Here is a 17,546-nt window from a genome sequence, read left to right as displayed (position 1 = left end):
ATAAATCTTTCACTATTTCAGGGAACACAGCTTCTAAATACATGCTAACTGCATCATCTTAGTCAGTCCTGAATGGCAGTTATAAATCTATTCTGAAATATGTGTCAGGCTTTAATAAATGTTGGCATTTCTGAGAACTGTTTCTTTCTCAGCTCATTTGCTGCCTTCATTGTCTTTCCTTTTCAGATACCTGCTTCTCTACCCTTGCCACCTCCTTTTCTCATGTAGCCTTGCCTTACACTTGAGACTTTGCTACCTGGCTTGGTGAAAGCAGGATCTACCAGGCATACATTCTTACCCTGAGGCCAGCACTCAGTGCTACGGCCCCTTTCATCCGCAGGTGATTCCAGCTCAGGTCCAGAATTTCTAGTGATTCATTGTTTGCTGAAGGGGGAAAAAGCAAAGGCAAACAAAAAAAAAATCTTGTTGAGAAAGTGAAGATTGAGGGTGCCATCAGATGGACATTTAGTCCACTGTTTGGTCCTCTGCAAGGCTGAGTTGGTTCACTCTTTTTCCAGCAATCATATGATATAATTGCTGGAGCAAACTAAATCGTCCCCAGAGCACCTTTCTGAGCTCCTGCTTGAAATCACTCCGATTTGGTTCATTTCAGTATATGTGATAATTGGGAACAGACCAAAAATGAAGCTCCTTCCAGTTGGATTTTCCAACATTTTTAAGTGGCTTCACACAAGCCAGCCCCTTCAGGATATTGGCGAATTGAAAACTGGCTCTGCTTCTTGGCAGAGGGGTAGAAGAAGAACTTTTAGTTATATTATGCACTGCATCAGTCATTAAAAAATGTGCTTTGTCTGAACGACTGGTTGAGAAAATTCATCTATGGACAGTTTCTCGACTGGCCCTTTAAGACAAGGGAGATAATTTTTTTTTTTAATGTATAACTGATGCGGCACATCAGCAATGGTCTACTGCCATCTAAAACAGATTTTCACTTCCTCTGCCCCTCTACATCAGCACATGCTACAGCATTGTACCCACGGGCACTCTGTCCTATGGAATCTGTAGAGCTGCTGACAGCAGCAGAGTTTCCACTTGAGACCCTGGTGAGGCTGGGGAGAGCAAGGAAGGAAGTAAAGACAGAGCAAGTCTCTCTTCTGAACTTTCGTAGAAATCTGTCACACCAAAAGTTGCTAGATATCCTCCTACTTGGTTCTATGAATTTATATCTCCCTGTGCGGTGTATAAATTTAGACCAGCTTATATATGAGGATGAAGGAGCTTTAGGGCCATTTCATTTAATGAAAAATTAGAGATTAAGATGAGGATTTTCCTCTTACAGCTGCATCAACACTAACCATAGCTGAGCATTAGTCACACAGTGTGACAACTCGACCTTGGATAATAGGTACAGGGGTGGGCAATCTGTGGTCCTCCAGATGTCACTGCAATGTAGCTCTCATCAGTCCTACCCTGCACAGCCAATGGTGAGAGATGCTTGGAGCAGCAACTCAACATCTGAAGGGCTGTCCACACCTAAATTAAGGGTTTTGTCCTTTGTTATGATGAGATTGGGCAGCTTTCCTTATGTTTACTGCTTAAATTTAGAAATGAGTACTCCAGGACCAGAAAGGGGATCAGTTTTCATAATTATTTTTCATTTGATCAGTGACATATAGTTAAGTGTGCGGGCATCGACTGTGCAACAGCATAAGGTGTCTACAAATTTGTTTAAAAACCTAACATTTGCAGAAAAATAATGGTGAGAGCTGCATCGCCTTCTAAAGTAACAGCACCAAAGGATTCCACATTCCCCTCATGACATCTGGGCATATCCTCACCACAAAGAAATACATATGTGTGCAGGGCCTTCTACTAGGTAGAGATGGGAGTTTAGGGGTTACTAAAGGGAATACCCAGTGTAATGTAAAGGATAGTGTGACAGAGCTGGATTGAGTAGACTTGGGTTCAAATCCCCATTTAAGCCATGGAAACTCAGTAAGGAATGGAACTTGTAAAAACAGCCCTTTAATATTTTAATTACTTTGTAAGCCCTGTTAGAGTTGGATTTGGACTTGACAACGCATAACCTTCAAGAAGGGAAGCCAGCAGACTGCTACTTGCTTGCTTTCAGCCAAAAGGCTAAAGGGTAGTGTAAGTGGGGAGGAATTGGCCTTGGAGGACATATATCATATGGCAGACTTCCTTAATCGGATATCATGGAATGCAACTCCCATCAGACTTAGCTTACATGGCCAATGGTGAAGGATCTTGGGAACTGAAGCCCAAAACATTGGGAAGATGTCAGGCTGGAAAACTCTGCCCTAAGGTCTGCCTTCTGCTCAGTTCCTCATCAAAGGGGCCCTTTGGCTACAAGATCCTTATAGTTCATTGTTACTTAAAATATTACCAAGGAGTAGGAACTGGCCATGGAGGATGTAGATCTTGGGTTTCATTGCCTTCCAACACTATCCTGCCACCACCATTAACTGGCAAGAACAAAGACATCCTGAGTCCTCCTGCCACTTGATGCTGGAGATGAAACACCACTGCCCCATTCCCCCCACTGGGAGTGCCACCTCTCAGAGCCTCATCCTTCTTTAGCTGTCCAGCTCACCTTCTTTGTTTGCCCACCCAACCTACACAGACCTTCTTCCCTTGCCCAGTTTCTTTACCACTTACAGGTTCCCAAGGAGAAAAGCCCTAAAGCTGAAGGAAGTATCTCCCCCAAGCTAGTCCCAACTTTTTTCTCCTATGAATGGTGTTTACAGAATTCTCTCTTGTTTCCACCCATAGGATCAAAGCAATTGCACTATTCTGCTTGCCCGTGTTGTGCTGAAGAGACTCCAGGTGCTTGCAGACAGAGTCTATCCAGAATCACAGTGTGGATTTTGAGCTAATAGATCCACCAATGATATGGTATTTTACCTCAGAGAGTTGCAGGAAAAATGTAGGGAGCAATGACAGCCACTCTTTGTGGCCTTCATAGATCTTACAAAGGCCTTTGACTTGGTTAGCAGGGACAGCCTTTTTAAAATACTTCCCAAGACTGGATGTCCACCTTGACTCCTTAACATCATCAGATTCTTTCATGAGGAAATAAAGGGCCCTGTAGTTTTTGATGGCTCAACATCAGATCCCTTTGACATCTGAAGGCAGAGTGAAACAGGGCTGTGTCCTCGTGCCAACCCTGTTTGGGATCTTTTTTGCTGTCATGCTGAAGCAGGCCTTTGGAACTGCAACAAAAGGTGTCTATCTCCGGACTAGATCAGATGGAAAGCTCTTTAATCTCACTAGATGGAGAGCGAAGACCAAAGTCCAGCTGAAATGCATGTGGGACTTCCTCTGTGCCAATGACGCAGCTGTTGTTGCCCAATTTGCTGAAGAGCTCCAACAACTTACGAATCGTTTTAGTAAGGTCTGCCAAGATTTTGGACTAATAATCAGCCTGAACAAAATACAAGTCATGGGCCAGGGCGTGACTCACGTCTCTCTATTACCATCGCTACAGAAGAATTGGAGGTTGTTCATGATTTCATGTACCTTGGCTCAGCAATCTCTGACACCCTCTCCCTAGATGTCAAGCTGGATAAACGCATTGGCAAAGCAGCTATCATGTTCTCTAGACTCACAAAGAGAGTATGGCTTAATAAGAAGCTGACGACATATACCAAGATCCAGATCTATACAGCCTGTGTCCTGAGCACACTCCTGTACTGCAGTGAGTCCTGGACCCCTTGTGCATGGCAGGAGAGGAAGCTGAACACGTTCCATATGTGTTGCCTCCAACACATTTTTGGTATCACCTGGCAGGATAAAGTTCCAAATAAAGTAGTCCTAGAACAAGCTGGAATTCTTAGCATGTATACATTATTGAAACAGCGACGCCTACATTGCCTTAGGCATCTCGTGAGAATGGCTGACAGATGAATTCTAAAAGATCTCCTGTATGGAGAATTAGTGCAGGGAAATTGCCCCAGAGGGAGACCACAGCTGCGATACAAGGAGATCTGCAAGCGGGATCTGAAGGCCTTAGGAACGGACCTCAACGGAGGGAAACCTTGACATCTGAGCTTTCAGCCTGGAGGCAGGTGGTGCATCACGGCCTCTACCAATTTGAAGAGACACTTGTTCAGCAGGCCGAGGCTAAGAGGCCATCCCAAACCCAGCAAAATCAGGGAGCTGGACAGGGGACATATTGTATTTATCTTCAGTGTGGAAGGGATTGTCACTCTCGAATTGGCCTTCTCAGCCACACTAGACGCTGTTCCAACTTCTATTCAGAGTGCGTTACCATAGTCTCTTGAAACTGAAGAATGCCTACAAGTTAATAGGATCCAATGCCTTATACTATTTGCCTCTATTTAGGCTCAATTATTATTTTTCTGAATAAAACACATATTTCTTTAAAGACCAACTAAAGTGTCTATTCATCTCTCTTCCAATGGAAGCAGAATCCAGGTAACTTTGCCCTTTTGAAGCTTTCTTCTGTTAAAGAAATAGGGAGCTAGGGTTGTCAGATCTCAGGGTGCCTGCTGAAGTCTCAGGGTATTGCTATGGCTTCCCATATCTCCATATTGGAGCCTTGTGGCCCAGTATGTAAACTGAAGTATTGCAGTGAAGACTCTGCTGATGAGTTCGAACCTGGACTCAGGTAGCTGGATCAAGGTTGATTTCTTCCATCATTCATGTTAGGTTTTCTTTTCTTTTCACTGCAGAAATTGTCTTCACATTCTTCCCTAATAATATCCCTGGTTTTAATACACAGTTCTTTTGGTTCACAGTCAATTAGGTTTAGTAATGCATATCTGTTCATGATGGGGAATATTAAATTATATTTTGGTACTATAATTCTTTTAGTGGTCTACTTCGCCTTTATTCTAATGTTGAATATAAACAGTTTATGATCAGTATCACTCCTGGTCTTGTTTTGGCAGAGAGAATAGAGTTTCTGCAGCTCCTCCTCCTAATTACTTCTCAAAGAAGTAATTACCATAAGTCTATTTGATTTCTGTATTGACCACCTCGTTATGCTCATGTGTACAGCTGTTTGTTTGTTTGTTTGGAGCATGTATTTGCAGTAAATAAACAGTCAGTTTCACAAAACTTGTTCTCCTGCTTTTTTACTATAGAAGTTGTGCTTTTGCATTCTTCCTCAATAGTGTCTCTGGTTCCAATCCCCATTTCTTCTGGTTCATATGGGTTTATGTCACTAAGTTTCAAATCTTTATTTTAAATAATTTAAATTTTAAATGTCATTACACCTGGTTTTATGTTATTACATTATATGCCAAGTTTCTAGTTGTGGTTTTTATTTTGGCCTGAAAGACTGGAGATAGGTGTGTTGCATTGCCAGCATAGCAACTTGGCAAGGAATGAGAGACTGCTGACATGGCAATCCAAAGGGAGTACCTAACTTTCTGATGGTTGGTGGCTCTTTAAGCATAACAAAGGTTACCTAGCATTTGTCCCAGCTGCTCTCCTCCCTTCTCAGCAAATTCGTTGTGACTGAGGTCCAGCTCCATCACTCTGTAATTGGCCTGTGGAGAGAAGTGGCAGAAAGATCTCTTAGATCAAATGCATCAAGGGCTGGCTTTTGAGGTTTAGCTTCTTGATTTGGCATCTAGTGACTATTGGTCGCTATGAACACAAATAACCGTTTGGGGTAGGGTATTCATCAATTTACTCTCTTGAGTTTATGGTAATTACTTCTTCGAGGTAGTGCCATGCAACCATCATAAATTCATTCATGACATGGTGCATATCCTGGATGTGTAAGAAAAAGAAATAAGAAATGAATGCTAGACCAGATCAAAGCCCTGTCTCATCCAACGTTCAATTCCTACAGTGATCAACAGGGCTATCGGGTCTGAGGGAGTCTGAATTATCAACTGAAGTCTCAAAGAATTGCTATGATTCTCCCTTTCTCCAGATGGGCAGACAAAAAAGAAAAACTCAGGGCAAGCTTTATGAGATGAGCCGCATGCTCAACTGATGTGGCATTTAAAGCCTGGACAAATATCTCTGTCCATCCTTGGTTTGGCTCTAATGGTTCAGTATGAATGATTCTGTATGCATACTGGATTTTCATAATTGTGTAACAATTAATTGCCTAATTTGTATAACAAATATGCCTTAATTGGCTTATTGTGCAAATTTGTGCTGTGTGCAAATTAGACTACCTAACTTAATAATAATAATTGTCTGCCACCAAGTCAGTTCTGAGTTATGGCAACCTTTTCAAGGTTTTTTTTTTTTTAGGTAGATAGTACTCAGAAGTACTGTCCCTTCTTCTAAGAGCATTCTGGGATTGTACAGCTTGCCCGAAGCCACTCTTCTGAGATGCACTATGGGGAATCAAACTTCCAACCTCTGGCAACCTAACTCATCAGGCTATCCAGCCATGCAAATTAGGCTGCTTATATTTGGAGAACTGCAGTTTGGCGATCCTGTCTTCACTGAGATTGTTGGCACAACTTGTGAGATTGACAGCAGGATTTCTGGAGGCTGGGAAAGGCTTTTGATCCAGACTAAGATCTCCATGCTGGTGCTGATCAGCTGATCAGTGGGGGAATGTAAGATGAGTCTGAATGGCTTCATACATTATAGAACATCTCAAAACCACACGAGGTCCCAAGCTCCAGGTTGTTGGACCCGCCTTTAAATGACCCATCTAGCAAAATATTTTCCCTACGGTCTTTCTTATGCACATTCATACTATCTTCAGTTCTAGTTTCCCTTACTCACCATTAATGACTCAGAAAAATACATTGCTGATTCTTCTCTAAAGTTGTTCCCTGAATTAAAAAAAGAAGATATGAATGGGATTGTGAGCTATATAAGACCATTATTTACACAGATCATGTTTCCCCTTAGGAAAACCACACATACAGCACTTGCCAAGTACATCTGTCAACTGCATTTGGAGTTGTAATTCTCCTGAGAGGTGATACTATAGACCTGCTAGCATTTGCCATTCATTATGACACAAATGCATTTTTTTCATGAAAATCATCTTGTGCAACGTGGTTCTAAATGGGGATAACACATATACAGATGTCATATTAAAATGTGGATTAAGAAAATGGTTGCAATAGTATGTCAAAATAAGACACAAAGGTTTAGCCCTTAACTATGTCCTCTCTTAAAGGATTATATATTTTCTGTTTTGGAATTGCCAGGGCAACTGCATCTCAAAGATTCTGTATGCAGTCCATAAGTGCACCTCTAGTATATTAATAGCAAACATTCTCTGAATGTTGATCCTTACCTAGCTACAACAGCATCATCTATGCATAAGAAAGAGGATGGGGAAGAGCATGGGGAAGTCCCAAGTTATGCAGAAGTTAAAAAAATCTATAGGAAACATGATGGGAGGAAGCCGTAAGACAGCTTGAAAAAAGTTGAACAGGCTTAGCAGTACATTGTGCTTATCAATTGTTGAGGGGGGAATATAACCTGGGGAAGAATGAAGTACAGTGGTGCCTCGCAAGACGATTGCTTCGCATGATGATGAATTCGCTTTACGATGAGGTTTTCGGAGCGATCTTGCGCTTCGTTTAATGATGTTTCCTATGGCCGATTTTCGCTTTATGATGTTGGGGACCTTGCCTCGCAAGATGGTTAAATCCCTGTTTTTCGCTTTACGATGTTTTTGACAGCTTGGTCTTGCTTCGCTATACGAGTCTTTTAATAGTCTCTGTTTCAATAGACGGCTGTCTTCGCTTGGTAACCGTGTTTCGCTTAACAATGTTTCCTATGGCAATTTTTGCTTTACGATGACAATCTGTTCCCATTGGAATGGATTATCAGGTTTTCAATGCATTTCAATGTGAAAACATGTTTCGCAAGATGATGTTTTTGCTTAACAGTGATTTTCACGGAACGAATTAACATCGTCTTGCGAGGCACCACTGTATCCTGGAAGGGGGCATGACTGGCTGGTTCTAATTCTGAGCAGAAGCACTCTATAGTACAAAATGTTGTTGTCCTACTTATTGCAAAATTCTTTTAAACCAAAGCTCTCCAGTCCTGTGTGCCGGAGGTTTTTTTGCAGCCTTCCACGCTGCCTTTGGTAGTTTGGCTGGGAGGGACCTTTCTGGGCTGGGGTGCCTGTCAGTCTATCCAGCACTGATCAATTGTCTCTTCCCTGCCTCTGAATTCAAAGAGAACTCTGCCTCTCTGCTCTGCCCTTTCCCTTCTCTTTTGCCTCTGGAGTCACTGAGCCTGTTGAGCCCTGTTGCTGAGAGCAGTCATGTTTTTGTCAGTTTGCTGTTTTATTTCTTCTCTGTAAGTAAATAAAACCTTTTACAGTACTATATTCTTTCTTCTAATGATGTCTCAGAGTGAGCTATTGAGACTGCGAGTGCCGTTTAATGGGAAAAGGGGGTGGACTACTTGGGGAACTTGAATCCGATTCTGCTCTGTGAACACCTGCACTTCTGCTGCTCAGCTAGAGGAATTTAACAAAAATTCAATACTCCACAACACTGAGCTGCTCCACTGAGTCACCCACCCTCTGTATTGCCTACTCGGATTGGCAAACAGAAGCCTCTCCCAGGTATATCTAAGACCAGTTACTTCAATGTACTAGAGCTGGAGCTTTATAGATTTTAAAAGTACTGTATATGATTGTTCTAGTTGTGAAAAAAGGCAACAGGTGTTCTGTGATTGAGTTTAGCTCCATTACCTGCTGAATTTTGCCGCTAAGGATATTATGCCTGAGCTTGCTTTTCTCCTCCTCCTGTCTTCCTCCTTTGCTTCTTTCTTTCCTATTTTAGAGAAGGGCTGACTTACTTTTGATCTTAGAAGTTGTCCTGAAAACCCTTCTTCTAACTGCTGAAGAGGTAAATACCTTGAAATCATTGATTCATTCATCCATTGTGCTGTATCTGTATGCTATGACAAATGTGCCAGTTCTTCCTTGATAGTCAAATGTTTCTGGATATTCAGAAATACCAGCATTTTGATATGTGAGGGTAAATTTTTTTTTACCTGCAAGCCGAATAGCGCGAATGTTAGAAATATTATGATAGAACATCCTGCAGATAGCTTCAGCTCCATCTGTGTTGAGATGATTCCTGGAAATGTTCTGAAAGGAAAGTGGAGTCAGTGGGGGGGGGGAACAATGGGAAGAGAGTGAAAATCCTTCAAGAATGAATGTATTTTCATGGTCTATGCAAGGTATACTGGAAGAATTTCACATTTACTGGTATCAATAAAAATGACCCAATCCACTCAATCAGATAAAGTTACTACAGCAAATTAGCACTGTTGATCACAGTTCATCCTGAAAGGGACCAAGACTTACCACTATTCACAGCCACAGTGCATTGCCGAAGCCACCTCTTTAAAAAATAGTGCACTGCAGAAAGCCGCATCTTTGAAAGTAAGTTCTTTAGGCTTCTCAGGAGAGAAATCTTTACAAATTCTTCATTTTGCCTCTGAAGTTTTATTTCATATGTATTAGATAGTTCTTAGTACTGTATATATGACAGTTCAGAGGAACAAACATGAGAAGGACTGCAAAATATTAATTAGTATGAAAAATAAATGATGTAACCAAGCAAACTGGTAAACAGAATTCATTCCACAGTTGTATATAAAGTTGGATACCATCTCCTGGATGTAGCAGTTTTCCCGCAGCATCTGCACCAGGTATCTGGTTCCTTCACCAAGAATCCAATTATCCTCCAGCTCTAAGTGAGTGATGGTTGTGTTGGACTGCAGAATTCAAGAAGGGAAAGAAGAACAGAGAACTGCAGGCAATTAGTAAATTAACATTACGGAAGTAATGTCTTTGCCCAAAATATTCTTTTTCACAATTCACTATTCAAAAAACTATTTTGAAATGAAAGTCAGGTCAGCTAAAATACATACAGTATTACTGTATTTTTCGCTCCATAAGACGGCACCTCTCCATAAGACGCACCAAATTTTTAGGAGAAGAAAACAGGGAAAAATAATCTGTTTTCTTCGCTCCATAAGACGCACAGACTTTCCACCCCCCCTGTTTTGTGGGGGAAAAGTGCGTCTTATAGAGCGAAAAATACGGTAAGTTAATTGTGTGGATGCTATTAACATTTTATATTTAGTTTCCACACAAATGCAGACACAGCAAAAAATATCTAATTTAATAATCTAATACAAAATGAAGGAAAATCCACATACATAGTGCTTCCTGCCACGAGGACCATTACGGATTTTTAAAAACTGACCTATACTGTTTACGCTTATTGAGCCCCTTTCCCCTTCCGAAACTGCATAGACTCTTGAGTTGAGCTTTGTCCCTTCCCCTTGAATAGTACAAAATCAATACATTCTTCCCTTATGTTTACAAACACATCTCTATCAATGTCCTCTTAATTCTTATATCATGTGTAAGTTTATCATTAATTGTGATATCCCTGACTTACCTATACCATTCATCTAACAAGATATTATGAGCCTTTTCCCAGTTTTTAGCAACAACCAATCTCACAGCTGTTCGCAAACTGGAAACTAGTTCTCTAGTCGTCCAATTACCTGCCTCCTTTTCATTTGTAGATAAAAGTGCTATTTTAGGATAAACAGCTAATATTAAATTGCTTATTTCATTTGTTTCCTTAAAAACCAATTGTCAAAATGTCAATATATACTCACAGTTCCACCACATGTGAAAATATGCATTTGTTTTCTGGCACCTTCTCCAGTCCATCTTAGAGTAATTACCATCTATTTGATTACATTTCACTGGAATTAAGTACCATCTCCAAACAACCTTATAGAAATTCACTTTTTTGACATTGATTTCAATATTCTGCTATTCCATATGTTGTTCCATGCACTAGAACATATTTCTGTAGTATAATTCCCTCATACATCATAATTTCCCTACATTTACCATTTTTTTATTCAGTTCTTTGTTCACTTCTCTAATTGAATAATATACCAGGATACTTCATCTTGACCTAAAACTTATTTTATGTGTTAATTTTTTTTCCTAACCAGTCCTTTATTCTAAAAACTTGTATCTGTACTAACAAATTCTCAATTGATTTTTTCAAGTTTTCAAGGAATTTCTTCAGCTCACTCATTGGTCATAACGAGAAAACTCTTGGAATAAATAGTTTTCTATATCACGCATACATATATTATTATATTTGTCTTGTCTTGTTGGAAAAGAATATTTACCAAACTCACATACATTTTTTTTGGTTTCCATGTTTAACCAAATTAGTTTATTAGGCTGTGATATATCATCTGAAATATGTCTTAATTGATTAGTAATACAATGTAACCTTCAATTAGAAAGTCCTAAACCTCTATTTTTTAAAGATCTGTACCATCTCCTCTTGTTAATCTTAGACTCCTTGTCTCCATTGCAAAATTTATTAATCATATTTTGCCAATCCTTTAACTCTTCTTCACTAATCTTTATTGGTGATATTGTGAATAAAAATTAACCTTAGGTAATATCTTCATTTTATATGGTGCAATTCTGCCAAACCAATTTTCATTAAATCTTCAAACTTATTCGTGATTACTTGTTTCAGTGTTTTATAATTCTCTTCTTTCAGTCTTTCCAGATTACATGAAATATTTATACCTAAATATTTAATAGTCTTTAGAATATTAACATCCTATGATCAGACCCCTCTCTAGCTTAAGAGCAGTGGTAAAAGACATGGACTGGACGGGAGCAGCTATGCAATGACATTAACCCTTGTACTCTCTTTAAATTTTTTGTACCATCCACAAAGGGAGAGCTAGAAAACATGTCTTGATCTAAACTCCTCCCTAACCTTGAAGCTGCTTTTAGGGTGCCTGGCCCTGACTCCGTAAGGCAGTCTTCTAAAACCTGGTGCCCAGTCAGCCCAGCAACTGATAATGCTGGCTAGGATATTCATAGCTGTAGCTGGAGGATATTAGGTTAGGTGAGGATATGAAAGGGATTTATTTTGGCTATTTTGATCTAGTAAATCTAGTAATTAGTGCTGTATCCTATTATCAGTTAGGAGACGAAAGCCAAGTTTGATTTCCTTCTTGGTACCCTTAATTCTAGTGACAGAACAAAATTTTCAGGCATTTTGTAGTAAAACAAGAAGACTTATGACATCTTAATGTCTGAGACATTTTCTGTTATAAACTTTAAGAGACTGCAATCCACTTCATTGGTGCATTTTATGACATGGCCTGCAGTTCATGGAAGCTTCTGCCAAATAAAATTTCTTTTTGAGAGATGTATTGTATGTTTCAGGCAATTTACTGTTGTGCTTAAGATTTTGCAAATGTGATATATGGGAAACAGTCCCTTCACCATTTACAGACTCCTGCCTTCTTATATGTGCAAAACTGTATGTAACACTAAAAATTCTTAACCATATCCATGGAGAAATGACAGTTCTACAAACTGTGTTAGCATTTAGGAAGTTGTTGTACCTCTGTCATTCAACAGATTTTATTGTCCATACAACTACAGTCACTGAGAGTGTAGATCACTGTGAGCAGTATACAACACTTTAAGAAAATTTGCTATGAGTAGCACTAGTTGTGTGATATATGCCATCAGACGCCCTTGCAATGAGTTCTATATAAAAGAAGCCCAAAGCTTGCATAGACAACCACCTTGGCTGTATCAGAAATAAAAGATAAGGATTTCCTGTGGTCAGTCAATTTATTTAACATAATCATGCTTTGAAAGATCTACATTTTGGGGTTATAAATGCTGTCCACATAGATCATGATTTGCCTTTCCTGAAAAGAGAAATGGATTGTATATTAAGACTTAGGGACATTGAGCCCAGCAAGGTCTGAATGAAGAATTAGAGGTTGTGCTTCTTTTCATCAGTGTCAATGTTTGCATGCACACTGTTGATGCTCTTCAGTCAATCAGCTTTTAGACTGGTTAACATGACCCTGAAAAGTAGCTATAGTAAGATCTCATTTATAAATATTGCACCCTCCCCTCATCCTGTTTTCAGTAGTTTAGTGGCGCTGCCAGCCAGACTGAAAGAGATCTTCATTAAGAAATGTTAAATTTTTGGTGTGTGTTAAATATGATGGTTTCATTATTTAGTTGTGCTCAGTAAGATGCCTCATGAATGCTCTCTCTATAAATATGGAAAAGAACAGTTAGGTAGTTGCATGTAATGTATTGTATAAGTGATTTAAATCTGTCTATCAGTGTCTTCTGAATTATGCTAACCTATCTACAGTATTGTCCTTCTTTGCTTCTTTTTAAAGTAGGCCCTGAAGAAGGCCAGGAATTTATTTGGCCTTAGTTCCCTTAGGCCCCAGCCCACTGGGCAGCTTTTAAAGTGTAATAAACCCCTTTTCTTCAGCATCCTTTGTCTCTCATTCATATTAGTATTTAGAGGGTGTTTCCAGTTTCTCTCGGTTTTTGTTTCACTCACACACATCACTGTACCTTTATTTAAAGTCAGCTGGCTGCTCAATACTGAAGTGCATTGAGAATCCCTATGTCGTTATTTCTTTCACATTTGGCAGATTTCACTGTTGTTTCATCCAACATTTCCAAAGAAGAAAACCCATCATTAAAGCAACTGTAATTCTAGTCGATATGATGCAAAACCCTACAATGAGGGAGAAACATGCATTGGGGAAAATGCCAATTATGCTTTTAAAGCATATTTAGTAATGACATAATTCTTCCTCCACAGATATGAATGTTCCCCTTCCACCCCAAAGAGGAGGAAACAAATGTATTGCCTTCAAGTAGCATGGACAAAAAGCTTGCCAGGTACTTACAACCAGAGCAATGGCAAGGGCCTTGGTTCCATTAGGCCCCAGCCCATGATGGTTTAGGTTCATAATGGGCTCTTCCATGTTCCGAATGAAATATGAGACAGGAACCACTCCCACCAGCTTGCAAGCTTCAGTGTACAGTTCTGCACCCTTTATTGTTGCAAATGATCGCTCCGCATCTGCAAAAGCAAACCAGCACGATGGCAAAATGTTCTGCTATACTCACCACAGAGAAAAAGAGAGAGGTGGCAGGGGGCAGGGGCAGAGTGAGGGATTAAAATATAGAACAGTTTCTACCCTTGGAGTTAATGAGATGTTATTAAGAAAATGGTGGAGCATCCTGAAAAATCATACTAAGGCTTACTTTCAGGTTAGGTCTTATTTTCGGGGAAACAGGGTATATAAGATGATGATCCTTAGAATATCTCTGCAGTTGACAACTTCTGAATTTCTTCTTTATGCCTTGTATAGGTGCAGACCTCAGACTGCAAGAAAAACACTATTAGATCATGGCCAAAATCCTCTTGCTTAGTGTGGAAAATAGCACTAGCGCAGGCTCATTGAATCAATGGGAACACAGTGAATCAGTTCCTCCATAAATTCCATTGATTCAGTGGGGCTATTTGAGTGCAATTTACTGCACTAAGCAATAGTATTTTGGTCCATAAATACAGATCTCCAGCCTTCTTTTAGATGTAGCAAGCCTATATTACATTACAAGCAGCATCTGCAGACAAGCCAGGTCCTAGTTAACTTTATCTACGGCAAGGGAAATATACGGTACATGCAGATCTGGTGGGGATACACAACCTTGTATTTACAGGCTCACTTTATCTGATAGATACTTGATATAAATGTGTATTTAGGCTTTTAGAACTAGATTGTGCCTCATGTAACACTTTCATATTCAAGGGCAAAACTTCAGTCCATAATTCTGACAAGGCTATTCTTGTCAAATAGCTTTGATAATGCTATTTTGTGACTGATCCATTTCTTTTTTTGCCTTCGTGTGCTAAAATGAAAGTACAAGAGGCAAATGGCAGTCCTTGATTTAGCAACAGACACAGAGTAGCCTTGGACAAGTCACAATTTTACAAGGTTATTGGTAGAAGGGTTGAGGGGAAAGGTTTGGATAGGAGACAGGGCAGTAAACATTCACCTTCTATCTCAAGATCTGTGTCAGAACTGTCTTCTCGTGTCTTCTCTTCTGCATTGTCAGTGGCATCAGCAAGAGACTGTACCTCTGCAGATATGCTACCTTCTGACATCTCGCCATTCTCGTCTGGAACAAGACCAATCACATTCATTCTGCAGATACGAACGTCAGGTCCATCTGATGTCCAATACACAATGTGCTGCACAAGAAACCTATTTTGTTGTCAGCAAACAGTTAACATCTATGGAGCCCCAAAGTATCTGAAATGACATTCAGCTTCGTTCCCTATCTTGGTCTTGTTGCTTTCCTCTTCACTGGCCATAAAAGTCACCAAAATACTGCCGTAGGTCAACGGATGCACCCCAGACTGGAAATATAAGAGCCAACCATTTGCTGCCTCTTGCAGTTACTCGTCCAGCATGCCTCCTATCCAGATTCCAGAAAGCACAGAGTTCCTTTAAATTGCTATGATCTGCCCTCTCTCATCCCAGTGTTGACCTTTGCACTATCAGTTACCCTTACTATATCTTCCGCACTTGGTTGATTCCCCCCCCCCCAAATTATAACAATCATTTCCTTCCCTTTCCACTATCCCTTTTTTGCTGCTCACTGGAAGGCCTGCCAGTTGTCTTGTGTGTCAGTCTGAGAAGGCTTGGGGGTGTTGTGTTCTTTTCTAATAAGGTGAAATGGTTTGAATGCCAGTGTGCCCAGGGAAGGGAAGCAAGTTTTGTAACTAGATGCTGTTAGATTGGATACCACTTCTCTCACCTCCAATTCATAATTTATTTTACAATTAGGTAGAAGCAGAGTTCAGAAAATTGCCCCTGAAGATACTATACATGAGTCTCCAATGCTGTTTCTATTCAATTTTGTCCTGGCTGATGGATGGGAAGGAAAATGATGTCACAATTTTTCAATCTTTTTCACATAGTGTTCTTGGCCTCTTCCTTCCACTCATTGAGTTACTAATGTGGACTTTTGCCCCCTCCTTAAGTGCGCTGTTCAGTACTTTAGTGCTACAGTACTTTAGACGGATATGAGATCCACTTTTAGTTATCCAGGTATAAATATGAGTGAGAAAAGAAGTGTACACTGGGCCACTGATAGGTATCTCTCTCATTTCACTGCATCGGCTCTCCATATTTCAACATTTTACCTTCAAACAGGGTGGGAAAAACAAACCACATTAATTATAATTCATATAACTGGGATATTTCAAAACAAGAACAAATTGTGAGAACTTCAATTCAATGGATCTGGAGGGCACTGGGCATGGATAAATCATTGGCAAATGAAGTAAAATAAAATTATAAGCAGAAAAGCTGTAGGGTCAAACTAATTGCTTGCCATATATTTATTTTACTCCAACTCCAGTGGTTAAGGATGATGGGAATTGTAGTCTAAACACATCAAGAGGCCTACAAGTTCCCAACTCTTCCAATAAAGGATCCAATAAGGCTGATTAGGTCAACTGCCTGCTGAAAATCTGCACTCATCCATCAGTCTTTCTTAATTACCTCCTCCCCATTTCTAGACCATACAAATAATATGTGTGTTATAATGTGCCATCCTAATTGTAACACAACTTGCGGTTTTTCTGGAAAGAGAATCCTCACTGTCTCTCCCAGTTTCATTCATCCACAGTTCTCATTTCATGTCAGATATGGAAGCTCTACTTCCTACCTTCCTCTTGACAAAACTGGCACTATGGGAGAGTTGTTTTTCTAAACTCACATGAGCCTGGTTACTTCACCAGTTTTGAAGTACTGGTTCACCAGTACCATAAGACATCTCAAAATATTGACCTTCCTTCTTGGGATCTGATATACACATGCATGCATGCGTGCGCGCGCACACACACACACACACACACATGTACACACACATTTAGAAGAGTCACTGTATAAGTAGAACATGTGCTGAGCCCCTATGACATTCTTCTTGCAATTTTTATTTTACACAGTAAATGTATAACACTCTCACCTTCATCATCATCAAAGTCAAAGTTAAGATAGTCCATGGTGTTGTTAGGGAACTAGTAATTCTGCTTCCTAATGTCTCCTTTTTCTTACTGTGTTATTGGCAATATATAGTACTCTCTATTTCAGACTCCTTTAAAAGAAAGCCTTTTTGTGAGCCATCCACCAACAATTATTTTTCACCACCTATAAAGTCAGCTGGCAACAAGGAATCCCAGATTATATTGTTTCTGATTAGGATGCCCACATTTCTAAGCCACTGGGACTAGTGCTGTGTTATGCATGCTGTTTGTCCCTTCTTGAGTTCAGGTCACTTTAATTTTATCTCAAGTATTCCATGACCTCACCTAGACATTGTGACTCAAGATGTACAGTAGCTCCTTTGGTCACATAGCTCACACTTATATCAGGTCTTTGCTGAGCTGGATCAAAATGGATCAGACATCAGGTGAGAGATCTTATCTCAAAAAAATGGTATTGCTGATAAGTTAAAGGAAGAGGTGGCAAGAATGGACTTCCATATGTTTTTGCACTACAACTCGCATTTCCTTCATCATTGCCTAAACTGGCTAAGGAGTTATGGGCTCTACAGTATTATGTATGAAGGGCCACAGTCGCCCACCCTTGATTTAAGGGATAATGAGGTCTATAGAAAGTAAAAGAAACAATATGTGATTGTGTATATTAAATCTACCAACTTTTTTCTG

The 17,546-nt window shown here is 39.9% G+C and overlaps 1 protein-coding gene across 1 annotated transcript in view; it reads right to left on the bottom strand.

Moving 5' to 3' along the window:
- Nucleotides 1-16,880, bottom strand: part of LRRC74A (leucine rich repeat containing 74A) — a 40,861-nt gene extending 23,981 nt beyond the window's left edge. The window contains exons 1-8 of the mRNA XM_020793920.3: nt 16,844-16,880; nt 14,864-14,986; nt 13,708-13,883; nt 9,574-9,681; nt 8,953-9,049; nt 6,706-6,755; nt 5,417-5,498; nt 299-384 (exon numbers count right to left, since the gene is read on the bottom strand). Coding sequence (XP_020649579.3) covers nt 299-384; nt 5,417-5,498; nt 6,706-6,755; nt 8,953-9,049; nt 9,574-9,681; nt 13,708-13,883; nt 14,864-14,986; nt 16,844-16,880 — 759 coding nt within the window. The remainder of the gene's footprint in view (nt 1-298; nt 385-5,416; nt 5,499-6,705; nt 6,756-8,952; nt 9,050-9,573; nt 9,682-13,707; nt 13,884-14,863; nt 14,987-16,843) is intronic.
- Nucleotides 16,881-17,546: the final 666 nt, after the last annotated feature.

Source organism: Pogona vitticeps, chromosome 1 (genome assembly GCF_051106095.1).
Source record: "Pogona vitticeps strain Pit_001003342236 chromosome 1, PviZW2.1, whole genome shotgun sequence".
Taxonomy (NCBI): Eukaryota; Metazoa; Chordata; class Lepidosauria; order Squamata; family Agamidae; genus Pogona; species Pogona vitticeps.
The sequence above is the reverse complement of the archived record's forward strand: the minus strand, read 5'-3'. Positions and strand labels throughout refer to the sequence as shown.